We start from the raw sequence: 18710 nt of genomic DNA, 5'->3' as shown, positions 1-18710 counted from the left end.
AGGGAGCATGGGGAAGGAAGAGGGAGGTCGGAGGGTTGAGTTCTATGGAAGGAGACCCACCCAAGGGCTTTGTAAGGACTCAGGTAAAAATCAGCCACCGGAGTCCATTGGTCCTGGAGGCACCATCTGCCAGGTAGCAGGCATGTGTCTTCATGGTGAAGGAGTGAGAGGTTCCTGGCAATGGGAAGGGTGCTATGGTTTACTAGGCGGAGGACTAGTAAGGATACCAAATATTTGGGGATTCCTGACTGCTTTCTGGATACTAGACTGTTGGAGGGACTCAGGGGAGTTGAGAAGGTACCCTAAGAACAGCGGGGTACACGTGTGGGGAGAAGAGAAGTTCTGAGCTTGTGGCACCGTGCAAGATGGGGAGAGAGTGGCGGAGTGGGCCGGGGGCTTGGGGGAGACAGGGTAGGCCCTTAAAGTGAGAGGACGCCCAGGAACCTCGCCGGCCTAAGAAGCCCTTGTGTGGAGCCCCCGAGTTGTCACTGGGTGGGTAGGAGATCTGGGTTGTCCCTGGGCGTCAGGGAAGGGGGTGGGGGGAGACAGCAGGCGCCGGAGGGTGGGGCCGGAGGGGGAGGAGGAGGGGCCGCGGGGGAGGGGGCGGGGAAGGCGCGGGGCGGGGGCGGGGGCGGGCGGCCTGCCCAGGGAGTCACACTCGGCCGCCGCCGCCGGCGCAGGGAGCGGAGACGGGCCCCGGCCGCGGCGACCTGACCTGGACAAGCGGCGCGCCTGGGGGCCCAGGCGGGGGGCGGGAGGAAGCGCCGGGCAGCGCCGGCCGCCGGGGCCCAGGAGGAGCGGAGCAGAGAGGAGCTGGGACACGGGCGGGGCCGCCGCAGCTCCGGATGGGACCAGCGCCCTGGGCCCGTTAGTCCAAGCTGGAGCTTCTGGAGAAGCCTTCACAGGGAGATTTACCCCTGCCTTTCCCTCTCCTCCGGCCCAGGCCTTGCTTCGCTCCCCGCCCGCCCATGGTCTCAGTCCTTCCGCGGCACAGGCCCCCTCCCACCTTACCCCCTTGGTCCTCCTTTTCGCAGCTCTCAGCCCTCCCAGCCCCTTCAGCGGGGAGGTCCCCCAGGGCCTTTTCTTTGTACCAGCCTCCCCCCCACCCCCACCCCATCCTAGTCTCTGATCCCCTTTTCTTTCCCAGCTTTATCAGGTTCCTCTCACGGTCCCCATCCCAGTCGCGGGCCCCCTTGGTCCCTCCCTGTTTGTGCGACTCTACTCAGCCCTTGCTCCTTGCCCCGGGCTGGTAGACCCACTCTTTGCCTCTATCCGTGGGGCTTTGTCCTATCTCCCCCTCTCCCATCGCCACCGCTTTCCGTATCCCAGCCTACCTAGCTTACCCCACTTCCCTTCCCGGCCACCTTCCCCAGGTTCCAGGCTGGGCTGTGCTGGTGCCTCCCCCCTAGGCCAGAGTGGCACCAGGTTCTGCGGGTGCTGGGGCTGCTGCTTTCTCCCTATGGCACTGCCATCACTCCTGCTGCTGCTGGCGGCCCTGGCAGGTGGGGTGCGTCCTCCCGGGGCACGGAACCTGACACTGGCGGTGGTGCTGCCGGAACACAACCTGAGCTATGCCTGGGCCTGGCCACGGGTGGGTCCCGCAGTGGCTCTAGCTATGGAGGCGCTGGGCCGGGCGCTGCCCGTGGACCTCCGGTTTGTCAGCTCCGAACTAGACGGCGCCTGCTCTGAGTACTTGGCACCACTGCGTGCGGTGGACCTCAAGCTGTACCACGACCCTGACCTTCTACTGGGCCCCGGTTGCGTGTACCCTGCTGCCTCTGTGGCCCGCTTTGCCTCACACTGGCGTCTTCCCCTGCTGACTGCGGGTGCTGTGGCCTCTGGTTTTGCAGCTAAGAATGAGCATTATCGTACCCTGGTGCGTACTGGCCCCTCTGCTCCCAAGCTGGGTGAGTTTGTAGTGACATTACATGGGCACTTCAACTGGACGGCCCGTGCTGCCTTGCTGTATCTGGATGCCCGCACCGATGACCGGCCTCACTACTTCACCATCGAGGGCGTCTTTGAAGCCCTGCAGGGCAGCAACCTCAGTGTGCAGCACCAGGTGTATGCCCGAGAGCCGGGGGGGGCCGGAGCAGGCCACCCACTTCATCCGGGCCAACGGGCGCAGTGAGTGTGGTCCAGGTCCAGGTCCAGGTCAGGGTGTGGGGGGAGGAGGGTCGCTGTAGCCCTGGAGCTCAGCACTGGGAGAAGGTGGATGGAGGTGGGCACTGAGGAGCTGGTGGCTGGGGTCAAGAAGCACGCGTGGACAGAGCACCTGTGAGAGGGTGAAGGCGTTCTATTAGGGAAGCTCGTGGACGGCGCAGGCAGCTGTAAACCAGGGATAAGAGCTAAGGTGGAATGAGAAGTGAATCCTGTGTCAGGGAAGAATGTGGGATTGGGCGGAAATTGAATTTGGGGAGCAGTGTGAAATGAGTGCCCTGGAGTAGTGGATGTGTATCCATCTGTGAGCAGAAACTTCTTAGACTGGGGCACCAAGACCCCTTGGTGGCAGAAAAATAGTGAGGACTCCATAAATGAACTTTTGGGGTTCGGGAGATTTGTCTGGGAAATACAGGGTAGCTGACACCGAGAGAAATTCTGAGCAATCAGTGCTTTTGAACCTAGAGAACGGCAGGGCAGTGAGGAGGGTTGGGGGTGGGGGGCAACAGGCAGAGATCTGGGAAGAGGAGGGGCTTAAAGCTGATAGCTCCCTTCCTCTGGGGTCTGGAGTCACACTCTGACCTCTGCCAGATGGTCCATAAGGCCCCAGGGTACTTATGAGATAGACTCCAAGGGGGAGGGATGGGGAGCATATGTTGGGTGGTTGATAGGTTAGGGCACTTTCTTTCCTGCTAAAGATGGAAATGCAGATGGTTCAGAGAGGGGGCTGTGTGGGGACTGGATCCTTTCTAAGAATTCCCCTCTGTCTTGTACCTTTTCTCAGTTGTGTATATCTGTGGCCCTCTGGAGATGCTGCATGAGATTCTTCTTCAGGCCCAGAGGGAGAACCTGACCAATGGGGATTATGTCTTCTTTTACCTGGATGTCTTTGGGGAGAGTCTCCGTGCTGGCCCCACACGCTCCACAGGCCGGCCCTGGCAAGACAATCGCACCCGGGAACAGGCCCAGGCCCTCAGAGAGGCCTTTCAGGTATCATTTGAGCCAGACTTGAAGGAGGGGGAAGAGGAGCTTATTTGGACATTCTCTGTCTCTCATAAGACCCGCAGAAACCCCAAATATAGGGCTGGAATTATGAACTATAGGAGGGAAATGAACAGAGGCTTTTAAAGTTTCATATCATTCTTTCCTACTTCTCCACTTTTGTGGCTCTTTTTGGTGTCGGCACTACCTCCCAAGATCCCAGAACACTCCTAAGTCCCATACTGTGAGAGAGAGAAGTTCTAGAAAAGACCTGGTTCCAGACCCTGAGAGGACTTCCAACCTTTCTGGATAAGTGAGGCATGATTGTAGTACAGTTAGCTACAAGTCTGAGAAAGATGATGCTTGTGTGTCCCGGAACAGACACTGAGAACTTGAGGCGGTTTGAGGAGGGACACTGAATGGGTTTAGGAAAGCCTTTTCATAAAGGAGTAAGAATCTATTATGACTTGGAAGATAGATGTCATCTTCCTCGTCTGAGTGGGAGAAAAGATGCAGCAGCCTGAACAAAGAGAAAAAGATAGGAATGGGCATTTTTGGGGGACCAAGAAGACACTGACCTGCCAAGAAAGAAGGTTGGCTTGAAGCAGATATAGGAAATAATGTTGCAGAGGTATAATCAAATTAAGGAGTGCCCTGAACCTAAGATTAAGATACTTGGACTTGAATGTGGGGTCCTTGAGATTTTTTTTCAAAGAGAAATACAGAGACAGAATTCAGGTTGGCTTAGGACAGGAAGAGGCTAGAGGCAGTAAGATTGCCTATACTTGGGTCTTGAATGGGGTGAAGTGATATGGGTTTGAATGACAGTGGCAGTAGTAGGAGTGGAAAGACATGAATTTACAAAATAATTTATGGGGAAAATTGACATGACTCCATTCATTTCACTCCTCAAAACTTTTAATGCCTGACTTTCTACACAATAAAATCCTGACATCACAACATTTCAGACTTTCTACAGTCTGTGATCAGCTCAGTTTTTCTTTTCTCTCTCTCTCTCTCTTTTTTTTTTTTTAAGATTTTATTTATTCATTTGACAGAGAGAGATCACAAGCAGGCAGAGTGGCAGACAGAGAGAGAGGCGGAAGCAGGCTCCCCGCGGAGCAGAAAGCCTGATATGGGGCTTGATCCCAGGACCCTGAGATCATGTCCCGAGGTGAAGGCAGAGGCTTTAACCCACTGAATCACCCAGGCGCCCCTAGCTCAGTTTTTCAATTTTGCCTCCTGGTGTCCCTCTTGCCCAGTACTCCAACCAAACCGACCTCTCTCAGTTCCCTAGCCTCTGGGCCTCCGTGTTCTCTTGCCTTTGTGCTCTTTGCTCCTTTTTTCTGGAATGTACTTCCTTCCCTCATCCCAAATCTCTGCCTCTTCAAATCATACCCACAAACTGTTCCCTGATACTCTCACCAATTTTTCACCAATTTATATATACATGTATTATTTATTTATTTAGTCACATCCCTCCTTTTCCTGAAAAGGATTTGAGGGGGCCTATGGGGATTCTCTGAGTCTGAAATTCAGTAGATGGGTACAAGGGCTGGACTTTGATGGTTGTCTTCCCCAATGAGTAAAGTTTTATGTGGCTGTCAGTATATACTTGGTTGTATCTGACTGTGAGTGACATGTCTGGGTCTGAGTCCATGACTGTCACACTTGAACACGGGCAGTGGTAGGATGGGTTTCGTTTATGCTGTAACTTTTGCCTAAAAGAACCTTCTTACCTTTGTCTGTCTGAATAATATTTATGTGTTCTCTAAGACTCAGATGAGTTATTTTCTCTTTGAGGAAACAATCCTTAATTTGGACTGAATTTCCTATTCTTGTGCTTAACTCTGTCTCCTGTAGAATTTACCGCATTGTTCAGTTGATGTTTAATTCATTCAAAGATTGACTCATTCTGTTAGTATCTACCAAGCCCCTATTATATCCCAGTCACTCTGCTAGGTACTGGTATACAGTGGAGAATGTAACAGATGTAGTCCTTGCCTGGAGCTTACATTTAATGGGATGGACAGACACTAAATAAGCAAATAAATACAAACTTAGAATGACTTGCAATGAATTTTACTTTAAAAACCCACAAAAAAACAAAGAAAACAAAACAAAGGCCTCTCATGTAAAGGGAATAACAAGGGAATTGTACCTTAGCTAGTGTGGTCGAGGAAGATTTCTATGTCTCCTATCAGAAGGACCAGGAGATCAAAACTATTTAAAATACTAAGATGTTTATTTGCCTCCTTACTCTTTTTTTTTTTTTAAGATTTTATTTATTTATTTGTCAGAGAGAGTGAGCATAGGCAGAGGGAGAGGGAGAAGCAGGCTTCCTGCTGAGCACGGAGCCCGATGTGGGACTCGATCCCAGGACACTGAGATCACAACCCGAGCTGAAGGCAGCCACCTAACCAACTGAGCCACCCAGGCGTCCCATGCCTCCTTACTCTTACCCCTCACAATTGTACAGTGGAGTTTTCCAAAGGGTACATGATGTGGGCTGCTCTTGTCAGCCTGGCAGCTGGAGAAGGTGTACTTGTGTATTCTTGTGTTTTAATTCCTAAAATGAAAATATTGATAGATGTACCATATACTCAAAAGCTCTTTGCGGTCCTTAGTAACTTTTAGTTGTATAAAGGGGTCATGAAATCAAAAAGTGTGATAACAGCTAGTCTAGGATACAGAGAAGCCTAGAGAATTATGAAGTGCTTAAAAAGCATTAAAAACCTGTTATCAGCCTTTATTATTGAAATATAAATTGTGTTAAGCACGATCTTTTTGAGCTTTTTTACTGATTTTTTAACATTGTTTGTTAACAATATCCTACCCTTCTATTTTTCTTTTATTCTTGAAATAGGTGTTACTGAGCAAACTTTTCCAACCCCATCTTCAGGCCCCTTCTCCTTTTAAATTTTACCTGAGTGGGGGAGAGTATTACAAGAATGTGATCAAGGACCCTAATGCTCCAGTAAGAATAATTACACTATGAAGCAAACACTAGTCTAATGTAATGAATACATACTAGAAACCAACTTTATTATTTCCTTCCTAGAATGAATTGATATAAAATAAATCATGTATAGGTGATTTATCTAGTATCTCCGTGTCCACATGTACTTTCAGTGACAGGAATGAACAAAACTGATAGAAGTGAATAGATTTTAAGCTATAATTTCACAAAATGCATTGATCTGAATGAAGTCTTGCCCAGTTTCCCATCCAAGGCAAAGGCTGGTTCTCAGTCACCGTGCGAGCCTGAGGTGTAGGCAGAGGCCAATACGTCCATCAGCTAAGGAAGGGGCAGTGTGTAAGGTCACTGGGCGCCAAGTGGGCGTCCCAGTGAGAGACAGGGATGTGCTGACCCAAAGCTAGTGAGCTGCGGGCCCAGCTGAGATTGAGTGTGTCATTTGTGTATCTGTGAAATGCGTGTGGGCATATGACTCTGTGTTTTCTCTGTGACACGTGTGTATTACTTAGTGACGTATAGGACCGCACCAGTATGCAGGACAGGGCTGTTTAGGGTGGGTGTTCTGCACACGTTAAGTGAATGGACCCACAGCTTTTCACTGACAGAAATGTTGTCTCTAGGTATTTCCCTCGGGTGTCCTAGAACCTGAAATCTACTTAATTCAGTGGGTGGAGACACTGTTTCCAAGTGGCCTGGAGGAAAGTATCAACACTACTGATCACATGAACAGTAATGAACACCTCAGAGAGGAGCTGCTGATCCGTGTTGTCCTTGATAGCGAGTGGGTGCCCAGAGAGGCTGGGATGGAGCAGCTGTGAGGGCCATGGCAGCCTGGCAGGGAGGGCTGCCTGGTGGAGGGGCTTCAGGAGGATGAGGGGCAGGTCTGGGGGTTGGAGTTGATATCATCTATTTCCCAGGTTCCATCTTTCTAGAACTGCGCACCTTTCATGGAGGAGTGCCACTCCCCTCTTCCCCAATGTGTTAAACACACACCACACGTACATCCCACACTCAGGTGCACGCACAACTCAGAGCTTCATATCCTTTCGCCCTTCAGACTCACCTGTGTATATTGTGTATCATGAATATTTCACCGAGCTTCCCTGTCTTGCTTCCTCTCTTCCCCAATGCCTATCTTGAATCCTGTTCACTCTCTCCCATGTGCTGTTGGTACAGACAGTATTGGTGATCACTTACCGAGAACCCCCAAATCCCGAGTATCAGGAATTCCAGAATCGTCTGCTGATAAGAGCCCGGGAAGATTTTGGTGTGGAGCTGGCCCCCTCCCTGGTAAGTAGATCTCGCTTTCCTGAGATTTGGGCCAGGCTTTGAGGAAAGGCTCTTCTCCCTAACTCAGCCTTGGCCATGGAGCCAGCCCAATTGGGGGACCATCTGCTGTCATCCAGGGTTTTCCCTTCTGCTCTTCTGTCCAGTGAGGTAGGGATGGCATGTTAGGAAGAGAGGCGGGAAGGAAGCAAACCAGAGAAGAGAGAAGAGGTAGAAGGAGACCCCAGAGACAGGAAAGGGGGCTGGGGAGGGGCCTGGCTGGACATTTGGAGAGCCCTGCTGAAGTTACCACCCCTAGATGAACCTCATTGCTGGCTGCTTCTACGACGGGATCCTGCTGTACGCTGAGGTCCTGAATGAGACAATCCAGGAGGGAGGCACCCGGGAAGATGGACTTCGAATTGTGGAGAAGATGCAGGGACGAAGATACCATGGTAATGGAGAGGGTTAGGTGGAGGCCAGAGTGCTGTGGTCGGGCCAGGGAGCAGAGTAGGCAGAAGAAAATACAGATGCCAGGGGCAGAGAAAGAGTTAGGAGGGGTCAGAGAACATGGTGAAGGTGGCCATGTATTAAGAACATGGGCTGGGGCACCTGGGTGGCTCAGCGGGTTAAAACCTCTGCCTTCGGCTCAGCTCATGATCCCAGCATCCTGGGATCAAGCCCCGCATCGGGCTCTCTGCTCAATGGGGAGCCTGCTTCCCTTCCTCTCTCTCTGCCTGCCTCTCTGCTTACTTGTGATCTCTATCTGTCAAATAAAATAAATAAATAAATAAATAAATAAATAAAAGAACATGGGCTGGGAGGGATCTGAGGTAATCAGAGGAATCGAGCACAGGAGAGAGGCCTAGGGTAGATCTCAGAGGAAGGGCTACTCTTTTCTGTCTTAGGTGTAACTGGACTGGTTGTTATGGACAAGAACAATGACCGAGAGACTGACTTTGTCCTGTGGGCCATGGGAGACCTGGATTCTGGGGACTTCCAGGTGATGGGGGGAGGAGGCAGGGTGGAGTTTGTGGGCCCTGAATAGCCAGCTTTCAGGGGTTCAGTGGGGCAGAATCAAAGGTACTAGAGGCAGAGACTTGTTGGCTGGAGCTCTCTCCTGGGTGGGTGGTAGGCTGGGGAAGCAGACCCGTGGGCCCAGTTTTCTCCTTCCTCACAGCCTGCAGCTCACTACTCAGGAGCTGAGAAGCAGATTTGGTGGACAGGACGGCCTATTCCCTGGGTGAAGGGGGCCCCGCCCCTGGACAATCCCCCCTGTGCCTTTGACTTGGACGACCCATCCTGTGATAAAAGTGGGTGTGTGCAGGGGCTGGGAGTCATCCTTCCTCCCCTTACTTCTGTCCTTTCATCTCCTCTCCCTGACTCCCTCTACTTGTATACCCCCTCCTCACTCCTTTCCCTCAAGAAATCTGTCCGCACCCTGCACCCTGAGCACCACCCCTCCCCAGCCGCAACTCCACACAGTCTTTCTCAGGGTCCCTTCCCTCCTTCAGCTCCACTTTCAACACTGGCGATTGTGGCTCTGGGCACAGGAATCACCTTCATCATGTTTGGTGTTTCCAGCTTCCTCATCTTCCGGTGAGTTCTGGGCTTCCCACTGACCTGCCCCCTCCCTCCCGCTGCTCAGCCTTCTGGAGGTTAGGGGGACTCTTAGCTTGACGGTCACCTCTTAGGCCTAACACCTTCGTCTCTAGCCTTTCTCGTTGAGCTTTCAGCCTAGGTGTTGTTTTCCCCCTTTTGGTCCTAGACTGAGCATCCTAATGAGGGGTTTTGCATGGGGTCTTCTAAGGGCACAGGTGAATTTTCCAGGAACGCTACCATTTTAAGAAAGAACTTTGACCTTCAGCCTCTCTGTTTTGCAATGAGCACAGGGCACATATCCCTGTGGGGTGGGGAACACAGCCTCCTGTGGCAGTCCTGCTCTGAGTGCCCCCTTGGGTGTAACAGTGGCAGCTCTGGGCGCTGCGGGGAAGCCCCTGCAACCGCACTGTTAGCTCATGGGGTGGGAGGATCGGGCTTGCCAGTCAACTGAGGTGTGCAGTCCTTACAGAAAGCTGATGCTGGAGAAGGAGCTGGCTAGCATGTTGTGGCGCATTCGCTGGGAAGAACTGCAATTTGGCAATTCAGAACGATATCATAAAGGTGCAGGCAGTCGCCTCACACTGTCGCTGGTGAGCTCTGGTCTCAGCTGTCCCTCTGCTTCCCTCTGAGTGCCTGTTCTTTTGTACCCTGGACCTTTCCCAGCACATTGGCTTGTAACGATAGCCCCTGCACTGCCACCATCATCTAATGTTCCTTTCATCCTTCCGCCTCCATGTTGCCCTTGGCCCCAGCGGGGATCCAGTTACGGCTCGCTCATGACAGCCCATGGGAAATACCAGATCTTTGCCAACACCGGTCACTTCAAGGTGAACAGTCATCTGCTTGTTCTGGTCCCCACCATTTCATCCTGTCTCATCCCCATCTGTCACCTCTTGCCATGAACCTCTGCCCCTCATAACCTTCCTTTCTATGTCTAGCTGAGTTCCTGGATGTTCCCACACTTCTCCAGGATTTCCTACCTCCCAAGAACTCCTGATACTAACTTAACTTTTCCCCCTTTCACTCCCACCATCAGGGCAATGTTGTCGCCATCAAACATGTGAATAAGAAGCGCATTGAGCTGACCAGGCAGGTCCTGTTTGAGCTCAAACACGTATGTAATGGTGTATGGGTTAAGGGTGAGGGGTAAATAGGGATGGAGAAAAGAGGGGAGGGGGAAGAGGAGAATAGTAAAATTGGGTAGGAAGGCAAGGGGCTTATTTATAAAGGATTTTAAGTTGTAGGTACAATTAAGAGAAAGGTCCTGTTCAATGTAGTGGTTTCTTTCTTTTTTAAAATATTTTATTTATTTATTTATTTATTTATTTATTTATTAAAGATTTTATTTATTTATTTGACAGACAGAGATCACAAGTAGGTAGAGAGGAAGGCAGAGAGAGAGAGAGAGGAGGAAGCAGGCTCCCTGCTGAGCAGAGAGCCCGATGTGGGACTCGATCCCAGGACCCTGAGATCATGACCTGAGCTGAAGGCAGAGGCTTAACCCACTGAGCCACCCAGGTGCCCTATTTATTTATTTGAGAGACAGAAATCACAAGTAGGCAGAGAGGCAGTCAGAGAGAGAGGAGGAAGCAGGCTTCCCACTGAGCAGGGAGCCTGATGCAGGGCTTGATCCCAGGACCCTGAGATCATGACATGAGCCGAAGGCAGAGGCTTTAAGCCACTGAGCCACCCAGGCGCCCCTAATGGTTTATTTCTGCATCTAATTTTTAATCTCTTTCAATTCTTTTTTCCTCTCCCACTTTTTGTTGTTCTTGTTAGATGAGAGATGTTCAGTTCAACCATCTCACTCGCTTCATTGGTGCCTGCATTGATCCCCCCAACATTTGCATTGTGACCGAGTATTGTCCTCGGGGGAGTTTACAGGTAAGGGAAAGGTGGAGATTTTAGGGATGGGGGAGATGAGCACATGTTAGCTAGTGGGCATAATAGTCACATAATCTGTTCTGTGTCACTACCAGGATATTCTGGAAAATGACAGCATCAACTTGGACTGGATGTTTCGTTATTCCCTCATTAATGACCTTGTTAAGGTGAGTCTTCCCTGCTCTTCCTTAAGAGTTCATCTGCTTTAGGGACGCCTGGGTGGCTCAGTTGGTTAAGCGGCTGCCTTTGGCTCAGGTCATGATCCCAGCGTCCTGGGATCGAGTCCCACATTGGGCTCCTTGCTCAGCAGGGAGCTTGCTTCTCCCTCTGCCTCTGCCTGCCGTTCTGTCTGCCTGTTATCGCTTTCTCTCCCTCTCTCTCTGATAAATAAATAAATAAATAAATAAATCTTAAAAAAAAAAAAAGAGTTCATTTGCTTTAAAATATCTTTCTTTTTTAAGATTTTATTTATTTATTAGAAAGAGACAGAGCGCAAGAATGGGGCAGGGGAGGGCAGAGGGAGAAGGAGACTCCCCTCTGAGCAGGGAGCCCTATGTGGGGCTCCATCCCAGGACCCTGGGATCACGACCTGAGCTGAGGGCAGATGCCTAACTGACCGAGCCACCTGGGTGCCCCTAAAATGCCTTTGTTTCTTGATCTTTGCTTTCAGTTTCTCCTTCTAGTCCTGTGAAAGTCCCGTTCTCTCCAGTTCCCCTTATTCTAATGATTGGGTAATAATGGGTAAAGGTCTGGAGTTTTGGTTTTTTTTTTTTATTTTTTTTTACTAACATATAATGTATTATTAGCCCCAGGGGTACAGGTCTGTGAATCTCCAGGTTTATACCTTCACAGCAGTCACCATAGCACATACCCTCCCCAATGTCCATAACCACCTTCCTCTCCCAATCCCCAGGCCCCCGGCAACCCTCAGTTTGTCTTGTGAGATTAAGAGTCTCTTATGGTTTGTTTCCCTTCGATCTCATCTTGTTTCATTTATTCTTTTCTTACCCCCCACGTTGTGTCTCTCCTTCCTCTTACCAGGGAGATCATGTGATAGTTGTCTTTCTCTGATTGACTTACTTTGCTAAGCATAATACCCTCTAGTTCCATCCACGTTGTTGCAAATGGCAAGATTTCATTTCTTTTGATGGCTGCATAGTATTCCATTGTATATACATACCACATCTTCTTTATCCATTCATCTGTTGATGGACATCTAGGTTCTTTCCATAATTTGGCTATTGTGGATATTGCTGCTATAAACATTAGGGTGCACGTGCCCCTTTGGATCACTACATTTGTATCTTTAGGGTAAATACCCAGTAGTGCAATTGCTGGGTCATAGGGTAGCTCTATTTTTAACTTTTCGAGGAAACCCCATGCTGTTTTCCAGAGTGGTTGCACCAGCTTGCATTCCCACCAACAGTGTAGGAGGTTTCCCCTTTCTCCGCATCCTCACCAGCATCTGTCATTTCCTGACTTATTAATTAGCCATTCTGACTGGTGTGAGGTGGTATCTCATTGCAGTTTTGATTTGTATTTCCCTGATGCCGAGTGATGTGGAGCACTTTTTCATGTGTCTTTTGGCCATCTGGATGTCTTCAGGTCTGGAGTTTTTAATTGGGGGAGATTTATCTGCCACAAAAAGTCCTACACATAGCTGCTCTTTTCCCCCCCAAGAAAAACCAAAATTAAAAAAAAAAAGAACACTAACTAAAATTGTAGAGAAATGAAGGAACTTAAAACTAAGAGCTTAAGAACTTAAAACTAAAACAACTCTCTGTAGAGAAACGAAGAAACTTAAAACTAAGAGAAACGAAGGAAAATTATACTAAACCTTTGGTATCGTCCCGTATATTAGTTTTTAGCTATTTTCTTTCTTTTTTTTTTTTTAATTCTGGTGAATTCTTTTTTTTTTCCTCAAAGATTTTATTTATTCATTTGACACAGAGAGAGAGATCACAAGTAGGCACAGCAGCAGGCAGAGAGGAGGAAGCAGGCTCCCCGCCGAGCAGAGAGCCCCATGTGGGGCTCGATCCCAGGACCCTGAGATCATGACCCGAGCCAAACGCAGAGGCTTATCCCACTGAGCCACCCAGGTGCCCCAGTTTTTAGCTATTTTCAAGTGACCCCAGTGGTTCATGGGTTTGCAAAGGTATGAATTTGAATCTTGCATTGGTTGGACAGGTGTTTATAGAGCAATTCCTGCAGCTAGTGAGCTAGCCTAGTGGATCACTTGTACCACACCTGAAACTGGCTTTGGTTTTTCTGTTTAATTCTCATGAAATTACTTAAAAAAGTCTTGTGTGTGAAAATTTGCCATCATGTGAGAGATAAAATATTAGGTAGAGTTGATGTGGTGGCTGACTGTGATGATAATATAAGAAAAACAGGACTCTTGAGGGAACTCATGATTTTTAAAAAATTAATATATAATGTATTATTTGTCCCAAAGGTACAGGTCTGTAAATCATCAGGCTTACACATTTCACAGCACTCACCATAGCACATACCCTCCCCAATGTCCATAACCCACCCACCCTCTCCCTACTCCCCCACCCCCCAGCAACCCTCAGTTTGTTTTGTGAGATTAAGAGTCTCTTATGGTGTGGAGAGAACTCATGATTTAGTGGAAAATTGGTTTAGAACAAAGCCAGAAATCTAATCCTTTCTGTATTCACAAATTTGGTGACTCTCAAAGGTTTTATAGCTATCAAAAGGAATAAAAGGAAGGCGTTCACAGACACTAGAGTTATGAATTGTGTAGGTCCAGGGCTAAATATTTAGATAGAGGTATTTTGGTTAGCATACAGAACACTGCCTCCTTTTTCTCTTCTACCTTACCTGACTTGGGATGGCTCCCAGGGTTTCATTTTGGGAAGCACCACTCTGCCTTCTTAGGACCTGCCTTATAGTCCCTCATAAGCAAAAGTTTTCCTCTTCTGGCTTCTGTGTTGGCTTGGCAGCTGTCTCCCACTTTTGTCCGTCGTCCAGGGTTTTACTAATTGACTATTTTTTTCACTTTCTCTCTGGCCCAGCATTCTCTCTAGTACACTGCTTTCCTCCTCCATGCTGACTTGCCTACCCAGACATGGCTGTATGTTAAAGTTTGCAAGTGGCTAGTTTTCCTCAATGCATCTAGGTACTTGGGATACCGGGGTGTCTAGCCGTGTCTTCCTAAGTAGTGGCCATACATTTGAAGCCATCACGAGTGTCAGTCATATCATGCTTGGAGTTTATCTTCATAGTTCTGTTCACTACTCAGAAGACTGACTGCCCTTTCCAGGGCAATAACTGATAGCTCCCCTGTCCCTCCCCTTAAACATTTCACCTGTCCCTGGTGCTGTGGTGCCAATATACTGTTAATGGCACCAGGAAGGGATGACTCTCCTATTCTGCCCATTTCCGTTCATAGAAACTTACTGTAAAGAACACCTTCCAAAAGTAGCTTATTGTTTTTATGGTCCCAAGCTCTTTAGACACCTAGTTAATGCCCATCTCATGGAGAAGGGGGTATCCTAAGCCGGATATAATCCAAACCCATGACTTGTTCTTGTTCTGTATCCTGCAGGGCATGGCCTTCCTCCATAACAGCATTATTGCGTCCCATGGGAGTCTCAAGTCCTCCAACTGTGTGGTGGATAGTCGTTTTGTGCTCAAAATCACAGACTATGGCCTGGCCAGCTTCCGCTCAACTGCTGAACCCGATGACAGCCACGCCCTCTATGCCAGTGAGGCCCTTCCCCACAACCCACTTTTATGTTTCTCCTCTGGCCTTGATCATTTCCACCTAGGGAGTGTGGGAGAGGGAGATGGAATGACAGTAATATGGGGAGTATTATGGGCGTGGGGACACTTTTTTTGAGGACCTGGCCAACCTGTTCCCTCTTTTCAGAGAAGCTGTGGACTGCCCCAGAACTGTTGGGCGGGAACCCACTGCCAACCACAGGCATGCAGAAGGCTGACGTCTATAGCTTCGGGATCATCTTACAGGAGATAGCACTTCGCAGTGGCCCTTTCTACTTGGAGGGCCTGGACCTCAGCCCCAAAGGTGAGAGTCAATCTACTGCCCATAGACCCCTCTACCTAGGGGACCCTGTTCTTCATCCAAACCCTTTATCACCCTCAGAGATTGTCCAGAAGGTCCGAAATGGTCAGCGGCCATATTTCCGGCCAAGCATTGACCGGACCCAACTAAATGAAGAGCTGGTGTTGCTGATGGAGCGATGTTGGGCCCAGGAACCCGCTGAGCGGCCAGACTTTGGACAAATTAAGGGCTTCATTCGCCGCTTTAACAAGTGAGAGGGCACTAAGGGGCGTGGACTCCCCAGGGATAGAAGCCTCATCAGTTTTGGTGGTGGAGGTGGGGCTGGTGGGCAAAGAGGGTAGGTTGGGTAGGAAGTCCTGGGAGTCTTGAGAGAGTGGGAGCAGGTACCATATCCTGGCCTCCCCTCAGGGAGGGCGGCACGAGCATATTGGACAACCTCCTGTTGCGCATGGAGCAGTATGCCAATAACCTGGAGAAGCTGGTGGAGGAGCGCACACAGGCCTATCTGGAGGAGAAACGCAAGGCTGAGGCTCTGCTCTACCAAATTCTACCCCAGTGAGACTTTGGTCACCTTCCCAGATTTTCCTTTGGTATTCTGTGCTGTTGGGTTCTCCCTGCTCAAGCTCCTGAGAACTCACTTCCCAGCTCTTAGAACCCTGCTTTGTTTCATCCTGATGCAGTGAGACTTTCTGGCGATAGCCTGTGTGTTTTCATTCTGTCCCTGAATGAGATATGCTGCCTTCTTCCTGGCTTCCCACCCCTTCTTTTTAGGACACGGCTCTACCATGCCTTTGCTCTAGCAAGTGGATATAGAACAATCCCAACTTGAGACATTTAGCCCCCATCCCCAGGGGTCCCCTTCCAACCCCCACCACTTAAATACTTTACCTTGAGCTTGTCCCAGTCGCCTTCCTTCTTTTCTACCTGGCTTAGTTTTCACGTTATAATGCATCTCTGCTCTGCCATGCACTCATTTCCTCTCTCCTCCCATCCTCTCTCTCTGAGTTTGGCCCTTGCTTCCTAGTTCAGTGGCAGAGCAGTTAAAACGGGGAGAGACTGTACAGGCTGAGGCCTTTGACAGTGTTACCATCTACTTCAGTGACATTGTTGGCTTCACAGCTTTGTCAGCAGAGAGCACCCCCATGCAGGTGAGAACCAGGAGTAAGAAGTAGGGGGCGGGATAGGGATCTGGGGGAGCTTCGTTGGGGCATAGGAAGCCTTGATAGTAGGGGAGATTCTTTTGTTCTGGAGTTCCCATATTTTGTTAGGGCTTATGGGTTAAGAATTCTTAGAAAGTTAGGCTCAAGTCTCAGAGACTCTACTTTCCCATCCTTGTTAGGTGGTGACACTTCTTAATGACCTGTATACCTGCTTTGATGCCATAATTGACAACTTTGACGTCTACAAGGTGAGAGCTGGGGCTACCCTCCTTTGGAGACCACCTTGAAAACCCAATCTCTCCAAACACTACATGCCTTACCCTGCTCGATGGTTAGTTTGCCCTCCTGGCTCTCAACACCCTAATCAGAACCATCACAGAATTTAGCCCCCATCTGCCACTTTTTGCCTAGGGTTATAAATACAGTCTACCCGTCTTTTCTCAATCTCTCCATCCCTTCTAGACATGGGAGAATCATATGGGATGTAGGTACAGAATGATTTATTAGGGTGAGGGACAGGCTACCTTGTAAAAAATTTTGTTAAGTCATTGAGTTGGCACAGAGCGAGCTTTATTATACTTCAGAGTAAAAACCATTGGGATTGAGGAGTTGATTTTGTAACTAATTGTGTGGCCTTGGGCAAGTAACTGGAAATCTCCTTGAGTGTCAGGAATTTTACCTATAAGTTAGGAATAATAGATTTATTGTGGAAAGTGTCTAACATTGCATAGTTAATACTGTTCCTGTCCCTTCCCTTTGGACTTACTCTACCATGTTTTTCATCCTGTAACGTAGAACTCCCATACACTCTTCACCCAGAATCACGAGTTATTTGTAATTTACCCCACTTGCCTTATTTTTAAAAAATCTGTATGTCTATATAATTATTTTCTGTATTATTTGAGAGTAAGTTGCAGGCATGGTGCCCCTTTATCCCTAAATGGTTCAGTGTCTAGTTCCTAAAAACAGGTCATTCTTTTGTGTACTTCAGTACAATTAACAAAGCCAAGCGGCTGCTTTCTTACCTTGCACAGTTCAGGCTGTATGAGACCTATTTCAGTGGGCCTGCTTGCCCTTCTCACCAGCCTCTGTGCTCTTCAGGGCAGCCCTGTTTTCTTGCTTCCCATTTCCTGAGAGCAAAACTTATTTGTCCATGTCTTGTTGCAGAGCGGGTATCCATTCATTCAGCAAACACTTACTGAATGTTCGCCATGTACAGGGGTGGGATAGGAGGATTTAAAGATTCCCTGAAACTGAACCCACCCACCTCTACCTCCGCCAATTCTCACTTACTTTCCAGTCAATGTGCTGGCCTCCCAGGCTGTTCGGTTGACTCATAGTGGTGTCCAGCTTATCTTCTTCTATGCTTCTCCCTTCCCACTGATACACATAGAGGTGACATTTTAATCCCCATCTCAATCAGGTAGAAACGATTGGAGATGCCTACATGGTGGTATCTGGCCTCCCAGGCCGAAACGGTCAGCGCCATGCCCCGGAAATTGCTCGTATGGCCCTAGCATTACTGGATGCTGTTTCTTCCTTCCGCATCCGCCACCGACCCCATGACCAGCTGAGGCTACGCATAGGGGTCCACACGGGTAAGGCTGACTCTCCCTCCAGTCCTTGTGTCTGCTTTTCCCAGGCTCTCCCAACCTGTTTCTTCTCCTAGGGCCTGTCTGTGCTGGGGTTGTTGGCCTGAAGATGCCCCGCTATTGTCTTTTTGGAGACACGGTGAACACTGCTTCCCGCATGGAGTCGAACGGTCAAGGTAAAACATCAGCCCTCAACCCCAGCCTTAGCCTCAATGTGTGTTGTCCTTTTCTTCTTTTCAGAGTTCCTCAAATCTCTCAATCTGAGAGACCACAGTTCCTGACTGCCCCATCCTTGGACACATTTTGGTTCTAGTGCCTGTGCCCTGGGAAAGACTGAGAGCCTCCTGAGGGGTGGTGGTCTGGTAAAGCTCTCTCTGATACCGCCAATTCTTCTCTTGTCTTTTCTTTGATTCAACTCCCCACCATCCCCACACCCTATCCCACTCCAGCCCTGAAGATCCATGTCTCCTCTACCACCAAGGATGCCCTGGATGAGCTAGGATGCTTCCAGCTAGAGCTTCGGGGGGATGTGGAGATGAAGGTGATGGCAGGCCATGGGGAGGGATCAGGGAAAGGGAGGTTGAAAGCAATTATGGGACCAGGGGGGAAAGACAGAGATGAAGGAATACCATAGAGGAATCTGAATTATCTTCACTCCCCCACTTCCAGGGAAAAGGAAAAATGCGAACTTACTGGCTCCTAGGAGAGCGGAAAGGACCCACTGGACTCCTGTAGAACTTACTTCTTCCCAAGTCAGACAGTCTCCTGCTGCTGGTACCTGGGGGGGCAGTGGTCACCATCTCTCCACACATCAGAAATGGACATTGTCGTGTAAGATGGAAACCAACATGCACAAATCCTGCCTTATATGGAAGTTGTTGCTCTTTGCAGCTCAGCCTTGTACATATACCTGCCTCGCTCTGGCCCGGTTCCCTTCTTCCTTACCTTCTGTAAATATCTGTATCTAAACCAGAATATTTTGGCCAAATATAAAACAACAAAAAATGTCATGATGTCGGAGTCTGGGTTAGGGGCAAGTC

At 49.2% G+C, this 18710-nt stretch overlaps 1 protein-coding gene across 1 annotated transcript; it reads left to right on the top strand.

Annotated features, from left to right (window-relative positions):
* Positions 1-620: 620 nt before the first annotated feature.
* NPR2 (natriuretic peptide receptor 2) lies at positions 621-18680 on the top strand. The gene is given in 23 exon segments (XM_032307361.1): positions 621-2080; positions 2082-2127; positions 2945-3150; positions 7295-7408; positions 7704-7839; positions 8293-8387; positions 8565-8697; positions 8899-8983; positions 9456-9576; positions 9739-9813; positions 10023-10100; positions 10766-10870; positions 10966-11037; positions 14442-14601; positions 14766-14921; positions 15000-15168; positions 15327-15473; positions 15943-16066; positions 16258-16326; positions 17502-17676; positions 17748-17846; positions 18120-18211; positions 18340-18680. Coding segments are annotated over 23 exon segments (3144 nt in total). The 5' UTR covers positions 621-1459; the 3' UTR covers positions 18406-18680.
* Positions 18681-18710: the final 30 nt, after the last annotated feature.

Source organism: Mustela erminea, chromosome 12, assembly GCF_009829155.1.
Source record: "Mustela erminea isolate mMusErm1 chromosome 12, mMusErm1.Pri, whole genome shotgun sequence".
NCBI classification, from domain to species: Eukaryota; Metazoa; Chordata; class Mammalia; order Carnivora; family Mustelidae; genus Mustela; species Mustela erminea.
The sequence above is the reverse complement of the archived record's forward strand: the minus strand, read 5'-3'. Positions and strand labels throughout refer to the sequence as shown.